Below are 22,237 nucleotides of genomic sequence, written 5' to 3'. Positions count from 1 at the left end.
TTTTGTCTGCATGCTGTTTATTCACTTAGATTTTCAGCATCTTCCCAACTGTACGTTAGGCTTTGTTATTGGGCTACGAACAATCCACAGCTAGGCAATTTTTTTAAATAAGCTTTTCATCCCCTGTGGCTAAATTATAGGCCTTCTAATGGTGTAGTAGGCAGCAGAATTAACTAAGAGGGAACTCAAATTAACTTTGATCGGTTTTATTCAAATTTTTACATAGCAAAAAAATTAATAAAAAAATCCTGCCACAAGAAGTACAGTCCAAAACGGAGAGGTGCCACACTGCTCCTCCCCCTCTACTCCTTCCGCTCATCTCCTCTGTCTTGTTAAGTCTTAACTGGCCGGTGTACATTAATCAAGAAAGGAAAACTAAAAGACCTCTTCATAACGTTAGCCTTCATACTGCTGAGGAGAGAGACTACTGCTCAAAGATAAAGACAAAAAGTGCTAAAGCAGAAATGAGAAGATGGAGAAAGAGAAGAGAAGGAGGAGGCCATCTACCTTCTATGGTTCCCCACTTTGTCTTTCTTCCCAGAAGCCTCCTGCCATTGACCTGGTACTCCTGGTCGCTGCCCACCACAGCAAACGGGATCATCTCCTACAGGACAGAAAGAACAAAGAGACAGACAGGAGGAACAAAGAGACATACCATAAAGAGTCAAATAAACTGACATTTGATATATATTGCAGCAGAGGGACCTAACTGTAATTAAACCAGGTTATCAACTTGGACCTAACTGTAATTAAACCAGATTATCAACATGGATCAACATGGACCTAACTGTAATTAAACCAGGTGATCAACATGGACCCAACTGTAATTTAACCAGGTTATCAACATGGATCAACATGGACCCAACTGTAATTAAACCAGGTTATCAACATGGATCAACATGGACCCAACTGTAATTTAACCAGGTTATCAACATGGATCAACATGGACCTAACTGTAATTTAACCAGGTTATCAACATGGATCAACAGGGACCTACTGTAATTTAACCAGGTTATCAACATGGATCAACAGGGACCTAACTGTAATTTAACCAGGTTATCAACATGGATCAACAGGGACCTACTGTAATTTAACCAGGTTATCAACATGGATCAACAGGGACCTACTGTAACAGGGACGTAGCACAGATGAGTGGAGCTTTAAGCGGTAATGTGAGGGCTTATGGCTAGGGGCAAGTGGGTAAAGATGTGGATGGATGTGTCAACTCAAATCACCCTGATCTTGTCATTAATCATCCGGTCCTCTGCATCCTCGTCAAACTCCTTCTGGGGGTACACGTCGATCCCATTGGCCCGTAGCTCTTCCCTGATCTGGGGACACAAAACCAGTTCTGGGTGAGAGGTGAGTGTGAGACTGGCCCGGTAACACATCCTCCCCACACAGAGGGCTTCCTTCTGGAGCTGAAGGAGCAGGGTTAGGGGGAGTGACCTTTATGAAGAGGGGAGAGGTTAGGGTAGCTCTGTGACAAGGGTGGAGACTGAAAAAAATTCATTGAAGTGTGTTTCACATCCTCTTCCGTGGAAAAGCCACAGTCCATGGGATGTTGCTTGCTGGTCCCTGAGCTGGTTAACTGACTCATTTAGTCAGTTCTACAGTGATAGTTTATTGTAAGCGGCCTTACAATAAAACACCTAGCCTGCTGGTCCCTGCTATAAAAAAGGTTGAGAAAAACGACAAATGCATTATACACCCTTGCAGAGACTTGAATACATGAATTAAAAAGGTTATGGGAACACACAAGCAAAAGCCTAACAACCGCAATTAGCCAGACATGTCTGACAAATCCTTTGGATACATAACAGTATTTTGTGAGAAATCGAGACCATCTGCACACTGCGTTACCCACAGCTTTAGGTGGTGTTAACTTAAATCCCTTCACTAATCTCCTCCAAAATGTTCTGTTGAAACCAACGGCCCATCACTGTCAGTGTACACGTTTACAAACAAGTGCACACACACACACACACACACACACACACACACACACACACACACACACACACACACACACACACACACACACACACACCCCTTAAGCTTTTTCTATCCGGTTGTACAGAGCTTCCCTAATGAGAGGGACACTGGTGTGGATCTGTGAGCATGGCTGCTATAATTGCCTTGAATTACTACTTTCTCTACTACAACAACCTCCCATTCCCCTACATCTACTACTGCTACTGCATCTACTACAATAACCTCCCATTCCCCTACATCTACTACTAATACTACAACAACCTCCCATTCCCCTACATCTACCACTAATACTACAACAACCTCCCATTCCCCTACATCTACTACTACTGCTGCATCTACTACTAATACTACAACAACCTCCCATTCCCCTACATCTACTACTACATCTAATACTAATACTACACCAACCTCCCATTCCCCTACATCTACTACTACATCTAATACTAATACTACAACAACCTCCCATTCCCCTACATCTACTACTACTGCTGCATCTACTACTAATACTACAACAACCTCCCATTCCCCTACATCTACTACTACATCTAATACTAATACTACACCAACCTCCCATTCCCCTACATCTACTACTACATCTAATACTAATACTACAACAACCTCCCATTCCCCTACATCTACTACTACTGCTGCATCTACTACTAATACTACAACAACCTCCCATTCCCCTACATCTACATCTAATACTAATACTACACCAACCTCCCATTCCCCTACATCTACTACTACTACTACTACTACATCTACTACAACAACCTCCCATTCCCCTACATCTACTACTACTGCTGCATCTACTACTAATACTACAACAACCTCCCATTCCCCTACATATACTACTACATCTAATACTAATACTACAACAACCTCCCATTCCCCTACATATACTACTACATCTAATACTAATACTACACCAACCTCCCATTCCCCTACATCTACATCTACTACTAATACTACACCAACCTCCCATTCCCCTACATCTACTACTAATACTAATACTACAACAACCTCCCATTCCCCTACATATACTACTACATCTAATACTACACCAACCTCCCATTCCCCTACATCTACATCTACTACTAATACTACACCAACCTCCCATTCCCCTACATCTACATCTACTACTAATACTACACCAACCTCCCATTCCCCTACATCTACTACTACTGCTGCATCTACAACAACCTCCCATTCCCCTACATCTACTACTACTGCTGCATCTACTACTGCTACAACAACCTCCCATTCCCCTACATCTACTACTGCTGCATCTACTATTACATCTACTACTACCACTACTGTTGCATCTACTACTGCATCTACTACTACATATACTACTACCGCTGCATCTACTACCACTACTGTGGCATCTACTACTACTGCTGTGGCATCTACTACTACTCCTGTGGCATCTACTACTACTACTCCTGTGGCATCTACTACTACTACTCCTGTGGCATCTACTACTACTACTCCTGTGGCATCTACTACTACTACTCCTGTGGCATCTACATCTACTACTACTACTGCAACCTCTCATTCCGCTACATCTACTACTATATCTACTACTACTGTTGCATCTACATCTACTACTGCTGCATCTAGTACTGCTGCTACTACTACTGCTGCATCTACTGCTACTACTTTCCCTCTTGGGGTCTGTGATCAAATCATTTTTTTATGTTTCAGATCCCCACCACATAGGAGGAAGTGATGTAATGAAGTCCACATCAGCAGTCAGGGGAGAGGGGGAAGAAGGGGAGGGGAAGGAGGAGAGGGAAGGAGACGGGAGAAGTTGGACAGAACTCACCTCTAGCCAATTCAAAATTGGGGGAGAGGGAGAGAGAGAGAAAGGGAGAGAGAAAGGAGGGTGACAGAAAAGGAGAGAGACAGAAAATGAGGCAGAGAGAAAAGGAGAGCGAGACAGAAAAGGAGGGAGAGACAGAAAAGGAGGGAGAGACAGAAAAGGAGGGAGAGAGAGGTTGGACTCCCACAGAACTCCTCTCCAATCCAGAGACTGGTTATATAGGTCCTGACCTCACAAGTATTCCATCCACACAAAAGATCCTCAGTGTTCTCTTATTGGACAGTGACCGAATGGGCGGCAGAGGCCAAACAACTTAAGAAACATTTCCTGTTGCTGCGGAGGACACAAAATATGCGAGAGAGAGAGAGGCAGCATGCAACAGAAAAAGAGGAATTGGAGACAGATAAAGATGGAAGAAGACAGAGAGAGAGAGAGAGAGAGAGAGAGCTCACCTTCTGTTTAAAGAAGTCCCTCTCCTCCAGGGTGAGTGTGTCTGCCTTGGCGATGACAGGAACAATATTGACCACCTTACTGAGACGCCTCATAAACTCCAAATCCAGAGGTCGCAGACTGGAAGTGTGAGAGAGAAGGGGGGGATTGAGAGAGGGGCTTTATTTCACCTGTATCTATAGCAGACCTGGGTTCAAACACTATTTGAAATGTCTCAAATACTTTGAGTATTTGCTTTAGCCTGCCTGAAGCGCCAGGTGGGCGGGATTTTCACTTTTGGGATTTTTCTATTGGTTCCATTGCAACAGGCAAGCTCAATCAAGCCTGGCAAATGTATTATCAATTATTTCAAATAGTATTAGAACCCATGTCTGTTTTATAGCTCTTGTTCAACGTTTTAGTGTTTATTTGGGTCGACAGTGTGATAGATCCTAGAACCACCAGAGGGGGGTATCCTCCAAGAAAAATACCCATAGCGAGGCCGACACAAGCAGACACAGTACTGTAGCTTCACGTACAGACTCTATGTACAAGCTAAACCTACTGTATATCTGAGACCCACATCAGTCAGTGCGTGTCTGTCACTGTCAATTAAACCCCACTGAGCCTTATCCGCCACAGAGCAGTTGGTTGGAGAAACCTAGTCTTCCATAAGTGTGAAACTCATCCGTCTGTGGTTTGTGCAGCTGATGCTGGCTCAGATCACTGCACTAGAAAACTGCCCAGTCGACAAAGACCTTTGGGTCAGACAGATGAGCATGTGCACACACACACACACACACACACACACACACACACACACACACACACACACACACACACACACACACACACACACACACACACACACACACACACACACACACACACACACACACACACACACACACACACACACACACACACACACACACACACACACACACACACACACACACAACCTCTGTTCTCATATCGCTCCCATTAGAGTATTAAACATTAGACTAGAACAGTTGTTGGGCAGGACATGTGACAGACATCCGCAACGCTGGAACAACATGAAACGCTGCTCAAGCTATATCGGGGGGGGGGGGGGACGACGACAATATGTTAAGGCTCTCGGGTCTTGTACATCACAACCACAGAAATGAGGGCAAAGCCTGCAGTCCACCACAGCACTGGAACCCAGACCATTGCAACAAAGGGTAGAACCATCATGGGGTAGATGCAGAGGAGAAGCAGACATAACACAGGAGGAAAATTCAATTAAAGGGTAATAGCTGTATAGAGTAGCAACATTTTGGGGGGGGGGGGGGGTGTAGCTCTGTATGAAGCTCAAATAAGGCCCAGATGTGTGCGCAGCAGAAATACCAGAGACAGAAACTTGGAGCAGGGAGGCAAACCCAGGCATTTGTTTCAAGGCCTGGCAAAAGAGAGCGAGAAAGCCATTTTTTCCAGTCATAGAAAACGGGTGTTATGGGACGTGTTGCAACTCGCTGCCTGTGAAACAGGAAATGGAGGGGGGTCTGGAAGAGTAAGTGTTCCCACATCTGTCTGTGCCTCTGAGCTGCAGGAGCAGAGGAGGATCCACTACAGGTCAATCCAGAGCGGTGGTGAGGGGTAGCAGAACATGACTTGTACATTCAGACAGACAGTCCTAGACTAAAAAGCGTACTCAGAGAATCTCCATTCTGTCCGGGAATCTGGCCCATACATAGGCTGTATATGTTACACAGAAGGGCACAGTATGACGTTGGACATCATATGTGATATTTGAATGGCACAGCACGCGGCATTAGATTGTTGTTATAACTAATGTGTATCAGAAAGTCATGACAAACTCACTGTGTCCTCCTCCTCTGTTTCCTGTTCTGATGATTCAGGGCTTTTTGAGTAGGACTCTCCCTATGACTCACTGCTTATCCAACATAAATCACTTCCCTCTCTCACTCACTCAATTTCTCACTCTCTCCTTTTTCAATCTCCCAGTTGCATATTCTCTCCTGTTCAGGGACAGCAGGGGGCAGCAGCACTGTTGCACTGACACTGTGCTTGTGTGTGTATGACAATTATTGTGATTGATTACATGCCATTTTTGATCACTCAAAATGACAACTGTATAGAACAGTAAAAAGTGGAAAATCTAAAGAATGAAGTTTAGCTAATAATCAGCTTGACTATCTCCCAGCCATATCTAAACATTCACCTGAAATATTCCACACATTCATACCCTTCACAAGGAAAGTGTGTCTCTGTGCATGTGCACGTCTACCTGTGTGTGTGGTGTGTGCGCTTCTTCCTGTTTGTGTGTGCGCGCGTCTGTGCATGTGCACGTCTTCCTGTGTGTGTGTGTGTGTGTGTGTGTGTGTGTGTGTGTGTGTGTGTGTGTGTGTGTGTGTCTTCCTGTTTGTGTGTGTGCGCGTCTGTGCATGTCTTCCTGTGTGTGTGTGTGTGTGTGTGTGTGCCTGCCTCACCAGTGTCCAGTAGGGGGTATGAAGTAAATACAGCAGTGAACCCGGGAGTCTGGAATCCTCTTCTTCCTGTTGATGTTGATCTCCTCCTGAAGGTACTGCTCATACTGGGCATTAATGAACTTCATGATGGGCTGCCAACTGTGGAGGGAGGGAGGGGAAGAAGACAGGAAGTGGAGAGGCAGATTAAAAGAGAAAGGAGGAGTTTTGGGGGATGGATAGGGGGAGACAAGTGAGAAAGACAGGAAGAGGGAGTTAGCAGGGGGAGAGAAAGAGGATAGATGAGGTCATACACAGTACTGTGTACACTAGTCATCTAGATGAGATGTAATGGGGTAAGCATTTATATTAACGAGAGAGAGAGAGACAGTACCACTCAAAAGTTTGGACACACTCATTTATTCAAGGGATTTTCTTTATTTACTATTTTCTACATTGTAGAATAATGGTAAAGATATCAAAACTATGAAATAACACATATGGGATCATATTGTAAACAAAAACGTTTTCAACAAATCAAAATATATTTTATATTTGAGATTCTTCAAAGTAGCCACCTTTTGCCTTGATGACAGCTTTGCATTTTGACTTTTTTTGGTTACTAAATGATTCTCTGTGTGTTACAACATAGTTTTGATGTCTTCACTATTATGATACACTATTATTACTTACATACACCTTTGCCAAATACATTTAAATTCAGTTTTTCACAATTCCTGACATTTAATCCTAGTAAAAATTCCCTCTCACCACTTTATTTTAAGAATGTGAAAAAAACGAGTTTTAATGAGTGCAACCTAAGTGTATGTAAAGTTCCAATTCAACTGTATATATCTGTGTGTGTGTGTTATATATATATATTTTAAAAAAACACACACACACACACACACGCACACACACACACAAAAATCATTTTTCAACCACTCCACACATTTCTTGTTAAACAAACTATAGTTTGGGCAAGTCAGTTAGGACATCTACTTTGTGCATGACACAAGACATTTTTTCAACAATTTTTTACAAACAGATTATTTCACTGTATCACAATTCCAGTGGGTCAGAAGTTTACATACACTAAGTTGACTGTGCCTTTAAACAGCTTGGAAAACTCCAGAAAATGTCATGGCTTTAGAAGCTTCTGATGTACCTGTGGATGCATTTCAAGGCCTACCTTCAAACTCAGTGCCTCTGATTGACATCATGGAAAAAATCAGCCAAGACCTCAGAAAAAAAATTGTAGACCTGCACAAGTCTGGTTCATCCTTGGGAGCAATTTCCAAACACCTGAAGGTACCACGTTCATCTGTACGCAAGTATAAACACCATGAGACCACGCAGCAGTCATACCACTCAGGAAGGAGATGCGTTCTGTCTCCTAGAGATTAACATACTTTGGTGCAAAAAGTGCAAATCAATCCAAGAACAACAGCAAAGGACCTTGTGAAGATGCTGGAGGAAACGGGTACAAAAGTATCTATATCCACAGTAAAACGAGTCTTATATTAACATAACCTGAAAGTCTGCTCAGCAAGGAAGAAACCACTGCTCCAAAACCGCCATAAAAAAGCCAGACTACGGTTTGCAACTGCACATGGGGACAAAGATCATACTTTTTGAAGAAATGCCCTCTGGTCTGATGAAACAAAAATAGAACTGTTTTGCCATAATGACCATCGTTATGATGTTTGGAGGAAAATGGGGGAGGTTTGCAAGCCGAAGAACACCATCCCAACCGTGAAGCACGGGGGTGGCAGCATCATATTGTGGGGGTGCTTTGCTGCAGGAGGGACTGGTGCATTTCACAAAATAGATGGCATCATGAGGCAGGAAAATTATGTGGATATATTGAAGCAACATCTCAAGACATCAGTCAGGAAGTTAAAGCTTGGTCGCAAATGGGTCTTCCAAATGGACAATGACCCCAAGCATACTTCCAAAGTTGTGGCAAAATGACTTAAGGACAACAATATGTGTGTGGCCATCACAAAGCCCTGACCTCAATCCTATAGCAAAGTTGTGGGCAGACCTGAAAGTGTGTGCGAGCAAGGAGGCCTACAAACCTGACTCAGTTACACCAGCTCTGTCAGGAGGAATGGACCAAAATTCACCCAAGTTATTGTGGGAAGCTTGTGGAAGGTTACCCAAAACGTTTGACCCAAGTTAAACAATTTATAGGCAATGCTACCAAATACTAATTGAGTGTATGTAAACTTCTGACCCACTGCGAATGTGATGAAAGACATAAAAGCTGAAATAAATCCTTCTCTCTACTATTATTCTGACATTTCACATTCTTTAAATAAAGTGGTGATCCTAACTGACCTAAGACAGGGAATTGTTACTAGGATTAAATGTCAGGAATTGTGTAACTGAGTTTAAATCTATTTGACTAAGGTGTATGTAAACCTCTGACTTCAACTGTATATACACATAGATAGATATATCCTATGCACATACAAATATAAGCACATTATAAATAACATTTCAGCTATGGATTGTACTGTTACTGTACCAGTTCTCGTTGTTGATCTGATCCCCGAAGCCGGGCGTGTCGATAACAGTTAGTTTCATCCTCACCCCCTTCTCCTCAATGTCTGAACAGAGACAGACACAATTAGATTGAATACAAGCACCTCTGAGAGGCCAAATGGACCTCAGACTGTAATCACAACACAGCGTAGACTGAGTAGAGTGTGAGATGGATGAAGTGAAAGATGGAGCTAGAGAGGTGCAGAAAAGAAAGAGTGAAATAAACAGTGTGAGTGATCTCTTCCTCCTCTCACCGTGGCTGACAGACTTGATATGGATGGTCTTGGGGATCTTCTCCTGGGACGTGGCCTGCACTGACTTACGGCTCACCTTGGACTTGAACAGAGTGTTCATCAGAGTGGACTTCCCTAGGCCGCTCTGCCCTACACACACACACACACACACACACACACACACACACACACACACACACACACACACACACACACACACACACACACACACACACACACACACACACACACACACAGGTCATGCAAATAAATACAATAAAGCCACAATTTACATTTTAGTCACTTAACAGACCCTCTTATTCAGAGTGACTTACAGTAAATAATGAGTACATACATATTTATACGTTTGATTCGTACTGGTCCCCTGTGGGAATCAAGCCCACAACCCTGGAGCTGCAAGCACCATGCTCTATCAACTGAGCTACACACAATAACAGAAACTCTACAATGAAGGTAAAACAGGAGCCCATGCCTTGATTCAAACCAATACCTTCTCATCTAGTGTGACTGTAGGGAATAGACTACTCTGACAATGGTGGACTTCCTCTCACCTTTCTCCAGAACATTCTTCAGACACTCTTCCCACTAACAGGTTCATTCCAGTGGTGTAATGACTGGCTAGCATGGCCTCATTATTTCACACTGAGATAAACAGAGTTTAACACCAGAGCTGTTCCAGCCTGTCACAGCCACTCAGGGGAGAAAGAGACTATTTCACAAGATTTTGGCTGCAGTGGGTGAGAAGTTACAGGTGTCTGCAGTAAGGCCTCCCCGCACACACACACGTTATGTCGGTGCCTTTTTCACAATTTTCTCTGTGGCTCTGATATGAGTCCCAAGTACAGAATAATGACTCAGTCACTTGGCCAAGGCCCTCCCTCCCTCCCACTCTCCCTCCCGTCCATTAAAGTTGGCCTAAAGGAAATACATGTCTTTTCAGGGCACAGACATGCAGTCTGGGGAAGAGCTCTGCTGTCAATTAAACCCCACAGAGCCTTATCCGCCACAGAGCAGTTGGTTGGAGAAACCCAGTCTTCCATAAGTGTGAAACTCATCCGTCTGTGGTTTGTGCAGCTGATGCTGGCTCAGATCACTGCACTAGAAAACTGCCCAGTGTTGATAAAGACCTTTGGGTCACACACACACCATAAGTCTATGACGCACACACACACACCTCCCCCTGATCTCTTATCTCTCCCAATACAGCAGGGTTCCCTAACTGTAAACTATTTTGTATTACTGGACATAAGACTATAAAAACACAGTCTTATGTCCAGCTCCAAGTGATTTTTTGGGGGAAATCTGTTCCAAAGTATTCCCAGGCATAATAGAGAGATGTATGTGAACATATACAAATGGATGCAAGGTTTGAAATTATTCTGTTTTAGTCTAATATTATATCACTTTGGGCTCCTTGCTGTCCATTTAGTCTACAAATGATTTATAATAATGTTCCGGCCCCCATGACCATCCGCTTAAGAAAAAAAAAGTCCCGCGGCTGAATCTAGTTGATGATCCCTGCAATAGAGTATTAAAACAGACTGGAACAGCTGTTGGGCAGGACATGTGACTGCCATCTGCAACACTGGGTAGACATGTAACACTGCAGTCTGGAGAAGAGCTCTGCTCTATCAGCAGTAGAGAGGAACCAGCTGGAGAGGAGGGTGTGTGTGTGTGGGGGGGGGGGGGTCAGAAGATAGAGGACATGGGAGAGATAGATTGAAAAGCTGGACTAGACAGAACCCTGAACATTCTAGAACTAGGGAACAACATACTGTGCATGGACCCAAAAGATTGCCTGTAGCATCTGACTACCACCAACATCAATTTTGGCCCCTGGGATCAACTGTGGGTTAACGAGGGAGAGTGTAGTGTTTATGACCCCTGGACAGGTAACACACAGTTTAGTTCACTGTCTGGTTAAGTCAACACAGACTGGAGCTCAGGGCCTCTGGTGTTCTTAGTAAGTGTTCACACACACACAACCATTAAATAATGAAGGTTTATATGTTGAAACTTCATTTGGGATTTAAGGCTTCAAACAACTGATTAATGACCGGGCCCTCAGTGTCTTGACTTCTGACCTCTAACATTGTGGGAAGTAGTACAGCATTGTCCCTTTACAACACATCTGTGTTTGCTTCGGACCTGAAGAATCAAAGCTTTCCAGAGAGCCTCTCCAGTCTTTCCACCAAGTATAACAATTAACCACTTACTGTACTCCAATCAAAAACCATTGCCATATTTTGGATTATTAATCTGTTATGAAAACCCAAATTGCCCGTTCGGGGACCGATGTGATTGTTAAGGAGATGTGGACTATCCAGGCCAATACCAACCCTGTGCTCATGCTGTTGAAGTCCCATACCAGTGGTACTGTATCACATTTTTTTAGGGGTCTAGAATTCCCCTGAACGGTTGGTATGAGTGGCTGAGCCTGAAGAGAGGAATCCTGTGAGCTACGGGGCCAAGGTCAGGGCTGTAGACATGCTGATCCCCCCTAGCTGCATGGCTGGACCCAAAGACCAGCCAGATTGTGGAGAGGAAGGACAGGGTATCAATACAACAATACAGGTGTATTAAACATTAATAACCATCTCAGAGTAGTTGTGCTGATCTAGGATACATTCTGCATTTTAGATAATGAATCAGAATGTTATAGACAGGGAGGACCTGATCCTAGATCAGCCCTTCTACCCTTAGATGCTTGTATCGTTAGATTAGTAGTGTGTGACTGAGGGTCACGGCTGGTTATCATATAAGGATTGTGGAGGTATCATTAGATACCGTTCAAAAGTTTGGGGTCACTTAGAAATGTCCTTGTTTTCCATGAAAACATACATGAAATTAGTTCAAAATGAATAGGAAATATAGTCAAGACATTGACAAGGTTATAAATAATGATTTTTAATTGATGTAATAACTGTCCTTCAAACTTTGCTTTCGTCAAAGGATCCTTCATTTGCAGCAATTACAGCCTTGCAGACCTTTGGCATTCTAGTTGTACATTTGTTAAGGTAATCTGAAGAGATTTCACCCCATGCTTCCTGAAGCACCTCCCAGAAGTTGGATTGGCTTAATGGGCACTTTTACATACCATACGGTCAAGCTGCTCCCACAACAGCTCAATAGGGTTGAGATCCGCTGACTATAATGGAGTGGCCAGCACAGACAGAATACAAGCGGACTGCTTCTTCCTTAAATAGATATTGCATAGTTTGGAGCTGTGCTTTGGGTCATTGTCCTGTTGTAGGAGGAAATTGGCTCCAATGAAGCGCTGTCCACAGGGTATGGCATGGCATTGCAAAATGGAGTGATAGCCTTCCTTCTTCAAGATCCCTTTTACCCTGTACAAATCTCCCACTTTACCACCACCAAAGCACCCCCAGACCATCACATTGCCTCCACCACATGCTTGACGGATGGCGTTTAGAACTCCTCCAGCATCATTCATTTTTTCCTCCTCTCACGAATGTTCTTCTTTGTGATTCGAACACCTCAAATTTGGATTTGTCTGTCCATAACACCTTTTTCCAATCTTCCTCTGTCCAGTGTCTGTTCTTTTGCATATCTTAATATTTTATTGGCCAGTCTGAGATATGGCTTTTTCTTTGCAATTCTGCCTAGAAAGCCAGCATCCTGGAGTTGCCTCTTCACTGTTGACGTTGAAACTGGTGTTTTGTAGGTACTATTAATAAAGCTGCCAGTTGAGGACTTGTGAGGTGTCTGTTTCTCAAACTAGACACTAATGCACTTGTCCTCTTGCTCAGTTATGCACCGGGGCCTCCCACTCCTCTTTCTTTTCTGGTTAAAGCCAGTTTGCGCTGTTCTGTGAAGGGAGTAGTACACAGCGATGTACGAGATCTTCAGTTTCTTGGCAATTTCTCGCATGGAATAACCTTCATTTCTCAGAACAAGAATAGACTGACGAGTTTCAGAAGAAAGTCCTTTGTTTCTGGTCATTTTTCAGCCTGTAATCGAACACACAAATGCTGAAGCTCCAGATTCTCAACTAGTCTAAAGAAAGCCAGTTTTACTGCTTTATTAATCAGCACAACAGTTTTCAGCTGTGCTAACATAATTGCAAAAGGGTTTTCTAATGATCAATTAGCCTTTTAAAATGATCAACTTGGATTAGCTAACAACGTGCCATTGGAACACAGGAGTGATGGCTGCTGAAAATGGGCCTCCGTACGCCTATGTAGATATTCCATTAAAAATCAGCCCTTTCCAACTACAATAGTCATTTACAACAATAACAATGTCTACACTGTATTTCTGATCAGTTTGTTATTTTAATGGAATTTTGTTTTTGCTTTTCTTTCAAAAACAAGGACATTTCTAAGTGACCCCAAACATTTGAACGGTAGAGAATATATACACACACACACACACACACACACACACACACACACACACACGTGTGTGTGTGTGTCCCCATCTGCCAGGGTCTCATGTCTTTAGTGATGGCGTAGCCTACAGTCAGCCCTGAGCTGAAAGGGTGGCAGGTTGCCGAGCTCTGTATCCAGGACACCAGGACCAACCACAGGGGAATGTGAGAGGAATGCAGATTTGTCGGCAGACTCCACATCACAGAGAGAGAGAGAGAACAGACACTAACCCTGGGCCCTGCCTCACCCCTCAACCCCCTCATTACCCTACCCACACACCCTCTCACCCACTTCCAGTGCAGTACAGAAAAGTAGGCTGAAGAACATGTAGATGTGTCCCACCCAGCAGAACTACTGTATACTGACCTTTCTAAAGAGGATTCAAAATGCAGTTCCATGTAGGACACACCACTATACAGTATGGGGGATTCTTATGAGACAGTTCCATGTAGGACACACCACTATACAGTATGGGGGATTCTTATGAGACAGTTCCATGTAGGACACACCACTATACAGTATGGGGGATTCTTATGAGACAGTTCCATGTAGGACACACCACTATACAGTATGGGGGATTCTTATGAGACAGTTCCATGTAGGACACACCACTATACAGTATGGGGGATTCTTATGAGACAGTTACATGTAGGACACACCACTATACAGTATGGGGGATTCTTATAAGACAGTTACATGTAGGACAATACTATACACTATGGGGGATTCTTATGAGACAGTTACATGTAGGACACACCACTATACAGTATGGGGGATTCTTATGAGACAGTTACATGTAGGACACACCACTATACATTATGGGGGATTCTTATGATGCATGATTGATGTGAGAGGAGTGTCGTGTACTTTTCATTCCAACTCTTCATCCTTTCTATATATCCTCTGTATAATACACACTGAACAAAATTCTAACATTTTCCATTCGCAAAAAAAGCTTATTTCTCTCAAATTTTGTGCACAAATTTGTTTACATCCCTGTTAGTGAGGATTTCTCATTTACCAAGATAATCCATCCACCTGAAAGGTGTGGCATGTCAAGAAGCTGATTTAAAAAGCATGATCATTACAGAGGTGCACCTTGTGCTGGGGACAACAAAAGGCCACTATAAAATGTGCAGTTTTGTCACACAACACAATGCCACAGATGTCTCAAGTTGAGGGGAGCGTGCAATTGGCATGCTGACTGCAGGAATGTCCACCAGAGCTGTTGCCAGAGAATTGAATGTTCATTTCTCTACCATAAGCTGCATCCGATGTCGTTTTTGAGAATTTGGCAGTACGTTCAACCGGCCTCATAACCACAGACCACATGTAACCACGCCAGCCCTGGACCTCCACATCCGGCTTCTTCACCTGCGGGATCGTCTGAGGGGGAGTGGGGGTGGTGCTGAGGAGTATTTCTGTCAGTAATAAAGCCCTTTTGTGGGGAAAAACTCATTCTGATTGGCTGGGCCTGGCTGCCAAGTGGGTGGGCCTACGCCCTCCAAGGCCCAACCATGGCTGTGCCCCTGCCCAGTCGTGAAATCCATAGATTAGGGCCTAATGAATTTATTTCAATTGACTGATATCCTTATATGAACTGTAACTCAGTAAAATCGTTGAAATTGTTGCATTTATATTTTTGTTCAGTACACTTATTATATACCAGAGCAGTCTGTAGCAGAGAAATTCAAACATGAACCTAACGTCCTGTATTCTGTCTCCTTCCCTACAGCTCTGTTCTCACAGGCAGACTTAACCTCTCTAGGGCAGGTGGCACCAAATCGTCCCACCTACGTAACAGCCAGTTGAATCCTGTGGCGCGATATTCAAATACCTTAGAAATGCTATTACTTCAATTTCTCAAACATATGACTATTTTATAGCATTTTAAAGACAAGACTCTCGTTAATCTAACCACACTGTCCGATTTCAAAAAGGCTTTACAACGAAAGCAAAACATTAGATTATGTCAGCAGAGTACCCAGCCAGAAATAATCAGACACCCATTTTTCAAGCTAGCATATAATGTCACAAAAACCCAGAAGACAGCTAAATGCAGCACTAACCTTTGATGATCTTCATCAGATGACACACCTAGGACATTATGTTATACAATACATGCATGTTTTGTTCAATGAAGTTCATATTTATATCAAAAACCAGCTTTTTACATTAGCATGTGACGTTCAGAACTAGCATATACCCCCCGCAAACTTCCGGCGAATTTACTAACAATTTACTAAATTACTCACGATAAACGTTCACAAAAAGCATAACAATTATTTTAAGAATTATAGATACAGAACTCCTCTATGCATTCGATATGTCCGATTTTAAAATAGCTTTTCGGTGAAAGCACATTTTGCAATATTCTAAGTAGATAGCCTGGCATCACAGGGCTAGCTATTTAGACACCCAGCAAGTTTAGCCTTCACCAAACTCCGATTTATAATTAGAAAAGTTTGATTACCTTTCCTGTTCTTCGTCAGAATGCACTCCCAGGACTTCTACTTCAATAACAAATGTTGGTTTGGTCCCAAATAATCTATAGTTATGTTCCAACAGCGGCGTTTTGTTCGTGCGTTCAAGACACTATCCGAATGGTAAATAAGGGTCACGCGCACGGCGCATTTCGTGACAAAAGATTTCTAAATATTTCATTACCGTAATTCGAAGCATGTCAACCGCTGTTTAAAATCAATTTTTATGCCATTTTTCTCGTAAAAAAGCGATAATATTCTGACCGGGAATCTGCAATTAGGTAAACAGACGAAAGAAAATACAGCATGGGGTCGACTCGGGCATGCGCCTAAGCCCTTTGTCCTCTGATCGGCCACTTGGCAAAGGCGATAATGTGTTTCAGCCTGGGGCTGCCTCGACATCGTTCAGCTTTTTCCCGGGCTCTGAGAGCCTATGGGAGCAATAGGAAGTGTCACGTTACAGCTAAGATCCTAAATGTTCAATAAACAGAGCCAAGAACAACAACACCTTGTCAGACAGGCCACTTCCTGCATGAAATATTCTCAGGTTTTTGCCTGCCATATGAGTTCTGTTATACTCACAGACACCATTCAAACAGTTTTAGAAACTTTAGGGTGTTTTCTATCCAAAGCCAATAATTATATGCATATTCTAGTTACTGGGCAGGAGTAGTAACCAGATTAAATCGGGTACGTTTTTTATCCGGCCGTGTAAATACTGCCCCCTAACCCTAACAGGTTAAATGACAAATTACACCTGAATGCACATATACACTGCAGGAGAATAAGTGGTCATTTTGCATTTTCTTTTCCATGGATGAGTCTGCATCTTCCTTCCTTGAAGTACCCCTGTAGGCTGTAGTCTAAGTGAGCCGTTTTATCCACGGAAAGAACCCACAGACCAGACTGACAGTCGCGACATCATCAAATGGAGACATGGTGTGGAGACAGCATGGCAAATGGGTTTTATAGTGGCTGGTCTCTGGTGAAGGAAGGTGTGTGTGTTGTAAAAATCGACCGTTTCAGAAAGGAGCCATCACACACTGATGTGGGAGTGTCAAAAGACTGTGTGTGTGTGTGTGTGGGGGGGGGGGGGGGGGGGGGGGGGAGAGATCATCTTGTTAAATTAGAGATATATCCTCCTTGAATAACACAGGAGAGGATAACAGCCTCTCACCGTAACCACAACCTGGTCCCTATCACACCACAACCTTCTGTCATGTGTTTCTTCAGGCTGGATAACATCCTCTCACCGTAACCACAACCTGGTCCCTATCACACCACCACCTTCTGGCATGTGTTTCTTCAGGCTGGATAACAGCCTCTCACCGTAACCACAACCTGGTCCCTATCACACCATCACCTTCTGGCATGTGTTTCTTCAGGCTGGATAACAGCCTCTCACCGTAACCACAACCTGGTCCCTATCACACCACCACCTTCTGGCATGTGTTTCTTCAGGCTGGATAACAGCCTCTCACCGTAACCACAACCTGGTCCCTATCACACCACCACCTTCTGTCATGTGTTTCTTCAGGCCGGATAACAGCCTCTCACCGTAACCACAACCTGGTCCCTATCACACACCACCACCTTCTGTCATGTGTTTCTTCAGGCTGGATAACAGCCTCTCACCGTAACCACAACCTGGTCCCTATCACACCACCACCTTCTGGCATGTGTTTCTTCAGGCTGGATAACAGCCTCTTACCGTAACCACAACCTGGTCCCTATCACACACCACCACCTTCTGGCATGTGTTTCTTCAGGCTGGATAACAGCCTCTCACCGTAACCACAACCTGGTCCCTATCACACCACCACCTTCTGTCATGTGTTTCTTCAGGCTGGATAACAGCCTCTCACCGTAACCACAACCTGGTCCCTATCACACCACCACCTTCTGTCATGTGTTTCTTCAGGCTGGATAACAGCCTCTCACCGTAACCACAACCTGGTCCCTATCACACCACCACCTTCTGGCATGTGTTTCTTCAGGCTGGATAACAGCCTCTCACCGTAACCACAACCTGGTCCCTATCACACCACCACCTTCTGGCATGTGTTTCTTCAGGCTGGATAACAGCCTCTCACCGTAACCACAACCTGGTCCCTATCACACCACCACCTTCTGTCATGTGTTTCTTCAGGCTGGATAACAGCAGACCAGGATGTTGAGCTCATTTGATGTAAACCTATGATCATATACAATACACATGCATTCGTCTCTCACCATGTTAAAACCTGTTTGGAATAGGGGGCAGTATTGAGAATTTTGGAAAAAATATGTGCCCATTTTTAACTGCCTCCTACACCAACTCAGAAGCTAGAATATGCATATTATTGTTCAGGTTTGGATAGAAAACACTCTGAATTTTCTAAAACTGTTTGAATGGTGTCTGTGAGTATAACAGAACTCCTATGGCAGGCAAAAACCTGACAAGGTTTCAAGCAGGAAGTACCCTGTCTGACAAGGAGTCGTGCGTCTTGCATCTGTTTATTGAAAAGTAAGGATCTTAGCTGTAACGTGACAATTCCCAGGGCTCCGATAGGCTCTCAGAGCCCGGGAAATAACTGAAGGTTGACGAGGGAGCCTCAGGCTGAAACACATTATCGGCTTTGGCAAGTGGTGGCTCAGAGGACCTTTGAATGAGGCGCGTGCACGATTCGCTCCTGAGGAGAAATTTAATTCGGCTGTTTAGGCTCAATGCATATTCCCGGTCAGAATATTATCACTTATCTACTAGATAAATGGCATAAAAATTGGTTTTAAACAGCGGTTGACATGCTTCGAAGTACGGTAATGGAATATTTAGACATTTTTGTCACGCCAATGCGCCATGCGCGACACCGTGATGAAGCATTCTGATAGTGTCTAGAACTCACGAACAAAATGTCGCTGTTTGGATATAACGATGGATTATTTGGGACCAAACCAACATTTGTTATTGAAGTAGAAGTCCTGGCAGTGTATTCTGACGAAGAACAAGCAAGGTAAGAACATTTTTCTTATAGGAAATGTGATTTTGGTGGAGGCTGACCTGGGTGGGTATCTAAATAGCTAGCCCTGTGATGCCGGGCTATGTACTTAGATTATTGCAAAATGTGCTTCATCCGAAAAGCTATTTTAAAATCGGACATATCGACTGCATAGAGGAGTAATGTATCTATAATTCTTAAAATAATTGTTATGCTTTTTGTGAACGTTTATCGTGAGTAATTTAGCAAACTGTTAGTAAATTCCCCGGAAGTTTGCGGGGGTTATGCTTTTTCTGAACGTCACATGCTAATGTAAAAAGCTGTTTTTTTATATAAATATGAACTTGATTGAACAGACATGCATGTATTGTATAACACAATGTCCTAGGTGTGTCATCTGATGAAGATCATAAAAGGTTAGTGCTGCATTTAGCTGTGGTTTGGGTTTATGTGACATGATATGCTAGCTTGAAAAATGGGTGTCTGATTATTTCTGGCTGGGCACTCTGCTGACATAATCTAATGTTTTGCTTTCGTTGTAAAGCCTTTTTGAAATCAGACAGTGGGGTTAGATTAACGAGATTCTTGTCTTTAAATAGCTGTAAAATAGTCATATGTTTGAGAAATTGAAGTAATAGTATTTCTAACGATTCAAAAATCGCGCCACTGGATTTCAGTGGCTGTTACGTAGGTGGGACGAGTTCGTCCCACATGCGCCAGAGAGGTTAACTCATCCTCTACCATGATGTTGTGCTGAGTGAGTGTGTGTGTGTGTGTGTGTGTGTGTGTGTGCGTGCGTGTCTGTATGGCATTTGCATTGCTTGCTCGATGGGGTTTTAGGCTGGGTATTTGTAAAGCACAGGTGATGTAAAAGGGCTTTATAAAATAAATGTGATTGATTGAATTTGATCTGTTTGTGTGTTCTCTCTCTTCATGTTAACTCACCCACTACCATGATGTTGAGTTCGAAGCCCTGTTTCATGGCCTTCCTCCGCATCTGTTCCAGGATGGCATCGATGCCCACATAGCTGAAGTCCCCCATGCCAGGACCTGGCACAGGCTTCTCCGCCTGGCACGCTGCGGGCACCGCCGGGGGTGGCATCATCTCGGGCACGGCCACCTCAGACATGGCTCTACTGCTGTAGCTGGTAGTGACCTCTGACCCTGAGGAGAGAGGGAGAGAGAAATACATGTCAGTACAAGTGGATAAACCATTTATTTCCTCTCGTGTGATCATGTATCTTTGAAACATACTGGACACATTACATGAGCTTCCTATTGTGAAATAAAGAAAATCATTTAAAGTAGCAAGATAACAAAACCCTTATACATTCAAGTAACCAACTTATACAGTTAGTATACTCCACTAAACATATACAGTGAGTATAACATAAGAATAGCAGAAGCATATTGCTGTGTCATCAGAAACAAGTGAAGGAGTTGGAAGGATAGGTTTTCTTCACAGCTGTGAGGAGCTAGTTACGAGCTAGACATAATAACCTAGCTAGACCTGGGCTAGAGACCACACACTAGTCTGAACAAATATCCATACATTAGGACCTAACATGGGCCAAAGCCCTGCTAATACTAACAGACAACTACCTGTGGTGTGTGTGTGTTGGAGCTGGGGAGACAGTGTAAAAGTTGACGAGGTGTAGACTAGCAGACCATAAACTAAGGAAATTTAAAGAAAGCCCCCCCCCCATGCCTTCTGCAGTACTGAACCAATCGTGTTTCAGCACCACCCAGAGCCTTCTGAAGTACTGAACCAATCGTGTTTCAGCACCACCCAGAGCCTTCTGAAGTACTGAACCAATCGTGTTTCAGCACCACCCAGAGCCTTCTGCAGTCACACACTTACTCAACAGTCATATTGAAGTAAACAGTCTCTACTGAGGGTTAGATACACAGTACATGTTTGTCTGACCACCGCAGGACTCGTATACATTCATAGAATAATATTCTGTATATTTTCCTGAGTTACAGGAGGACCCCCCTGCAGATTCTAACTCAAGTTAACTATGTATGCTGGGTGGTGCCTGATCACCAGGCATATTGTTTAATATGGTGTGTCCTGCTGATGATGATGATGAGAGAGTGAAAAAGAGAGAAATCACTGGGGCTGTAACCTGGCCTACTCACAACTCTGGAATCAACAGTGCTATTAAGGATGACTGACAAACACACACACACACAGAAACGTCAAGGAGGACAGTCAGCTCCTGTCTTGGAGTCACCATGGCAGGCTGCCAAGAATTTTACAGCCATCAAGATTCCATCCCTCCTCCCTCCAGCCATGTTACAACTCCGATAACAACAACACTGAAGAGAGAAAGCCAGGAAAATCCCAGAGTTCACTGTAAAGACTACTACACTAGGTTCTGGTAGGAAGAGAATAGGCTAGTATATCGTGTTCCCTGATAACACTTGATACCAGTCTGTTTTCAAAAGAAAAGTCTTGTGAATTGAGTATGATGTCAAAGTAAATGTTTCTATAGAGTTAGAGACACACCTAGCCTATAGGTAACTAGCTCTAGCTGGCCTCCACACCACTTCCCCATCCTGGTCCAGACACCAGTCAACAGTTATGCAGGACCCTCTCCTCTAGTAGTTTCCACTGCAACAGGTACAGAATAATACTGATCAACATTCACTATTCTAACTTCCAATACCTGGCTCTACCCTGCGCTTACAGTTCTTGACTGGCATATGAGGGTGGTTGGTCATAGATAGATCTGGTGACCAGAATGTTTGTGCTTCAGCCAACTCTTCTGTCATGTGTGTTGTCATGGCATACAGTAGAAGAAAGGATGACTGAGGAGTTGGCTGAAGCACAAACAGACCTGGTGACCAGGCTATCTACAGTACCAGTCCAAAGTTTG

At 43.6% G+C, this 22,237-nt stretch overlaps 1 protein-coding gene across 6 annotated transcripts in view; it reads right to left on the bottom strand.

Moving 5' to 3' along the window:
• Window positions 1-22,237, bottom strand: part of LOC115171725 (septin-9-like) — a 136,501-nt gene that overhangs the window by 9,502 nt on the left and 104,762 nt on the right. For all 6 annotated transcript variants that reach the window (XM_029728796.1, XM_029728799.1, XM_029728797.1 and 3 more), the window contains 7 exons: window positions 20,301-20,519; window positions 9,504-9,632; window positions 9,233-9,314; window positions 6,724-6,861; window positions 4,273-4,390; window positions 1,236-1,331; window positions 508-604 (listed from right to left, as the gene is read on the bottom strand). In XM_029728796.1, the coding sequence (XP_029584656.1) occupies window positions 508-604; window positions 1,236-1,331; window positions 4,273-4,390; window positions 6,724-6,861; window positions 9,233-9,314; window positions 9,504-9,632; window positions 20,301-20,519 (879 nt within the window). The remainder of the gene's footprint in view (window positions 1-507; window positions 605-1,235; window positions 1,332-4,272; window positions 4,391-6,723; window positions 6,862-9,232; window positions 9,315-9,503; window positions 9,633-20,300; window positions 20,520-22,237) is intronic.

Source organism: Salmo trutta, chromosome 32, assembly GCF_901001165.1.
Source record: "Salmo trutta chromosome 32, fSalTru1.1, whole genome shotgun sequence".
NCBI lineage: Eukaryota > Metazoa > Chordata > Actinopteri > Salmoniformes > Salmonidae > Salmo > Salmo trutta.
Note: the sequence above shows the minus strand (reverse complement) of the source record. Positions and strands in the feature narration are given on the sequence as shown.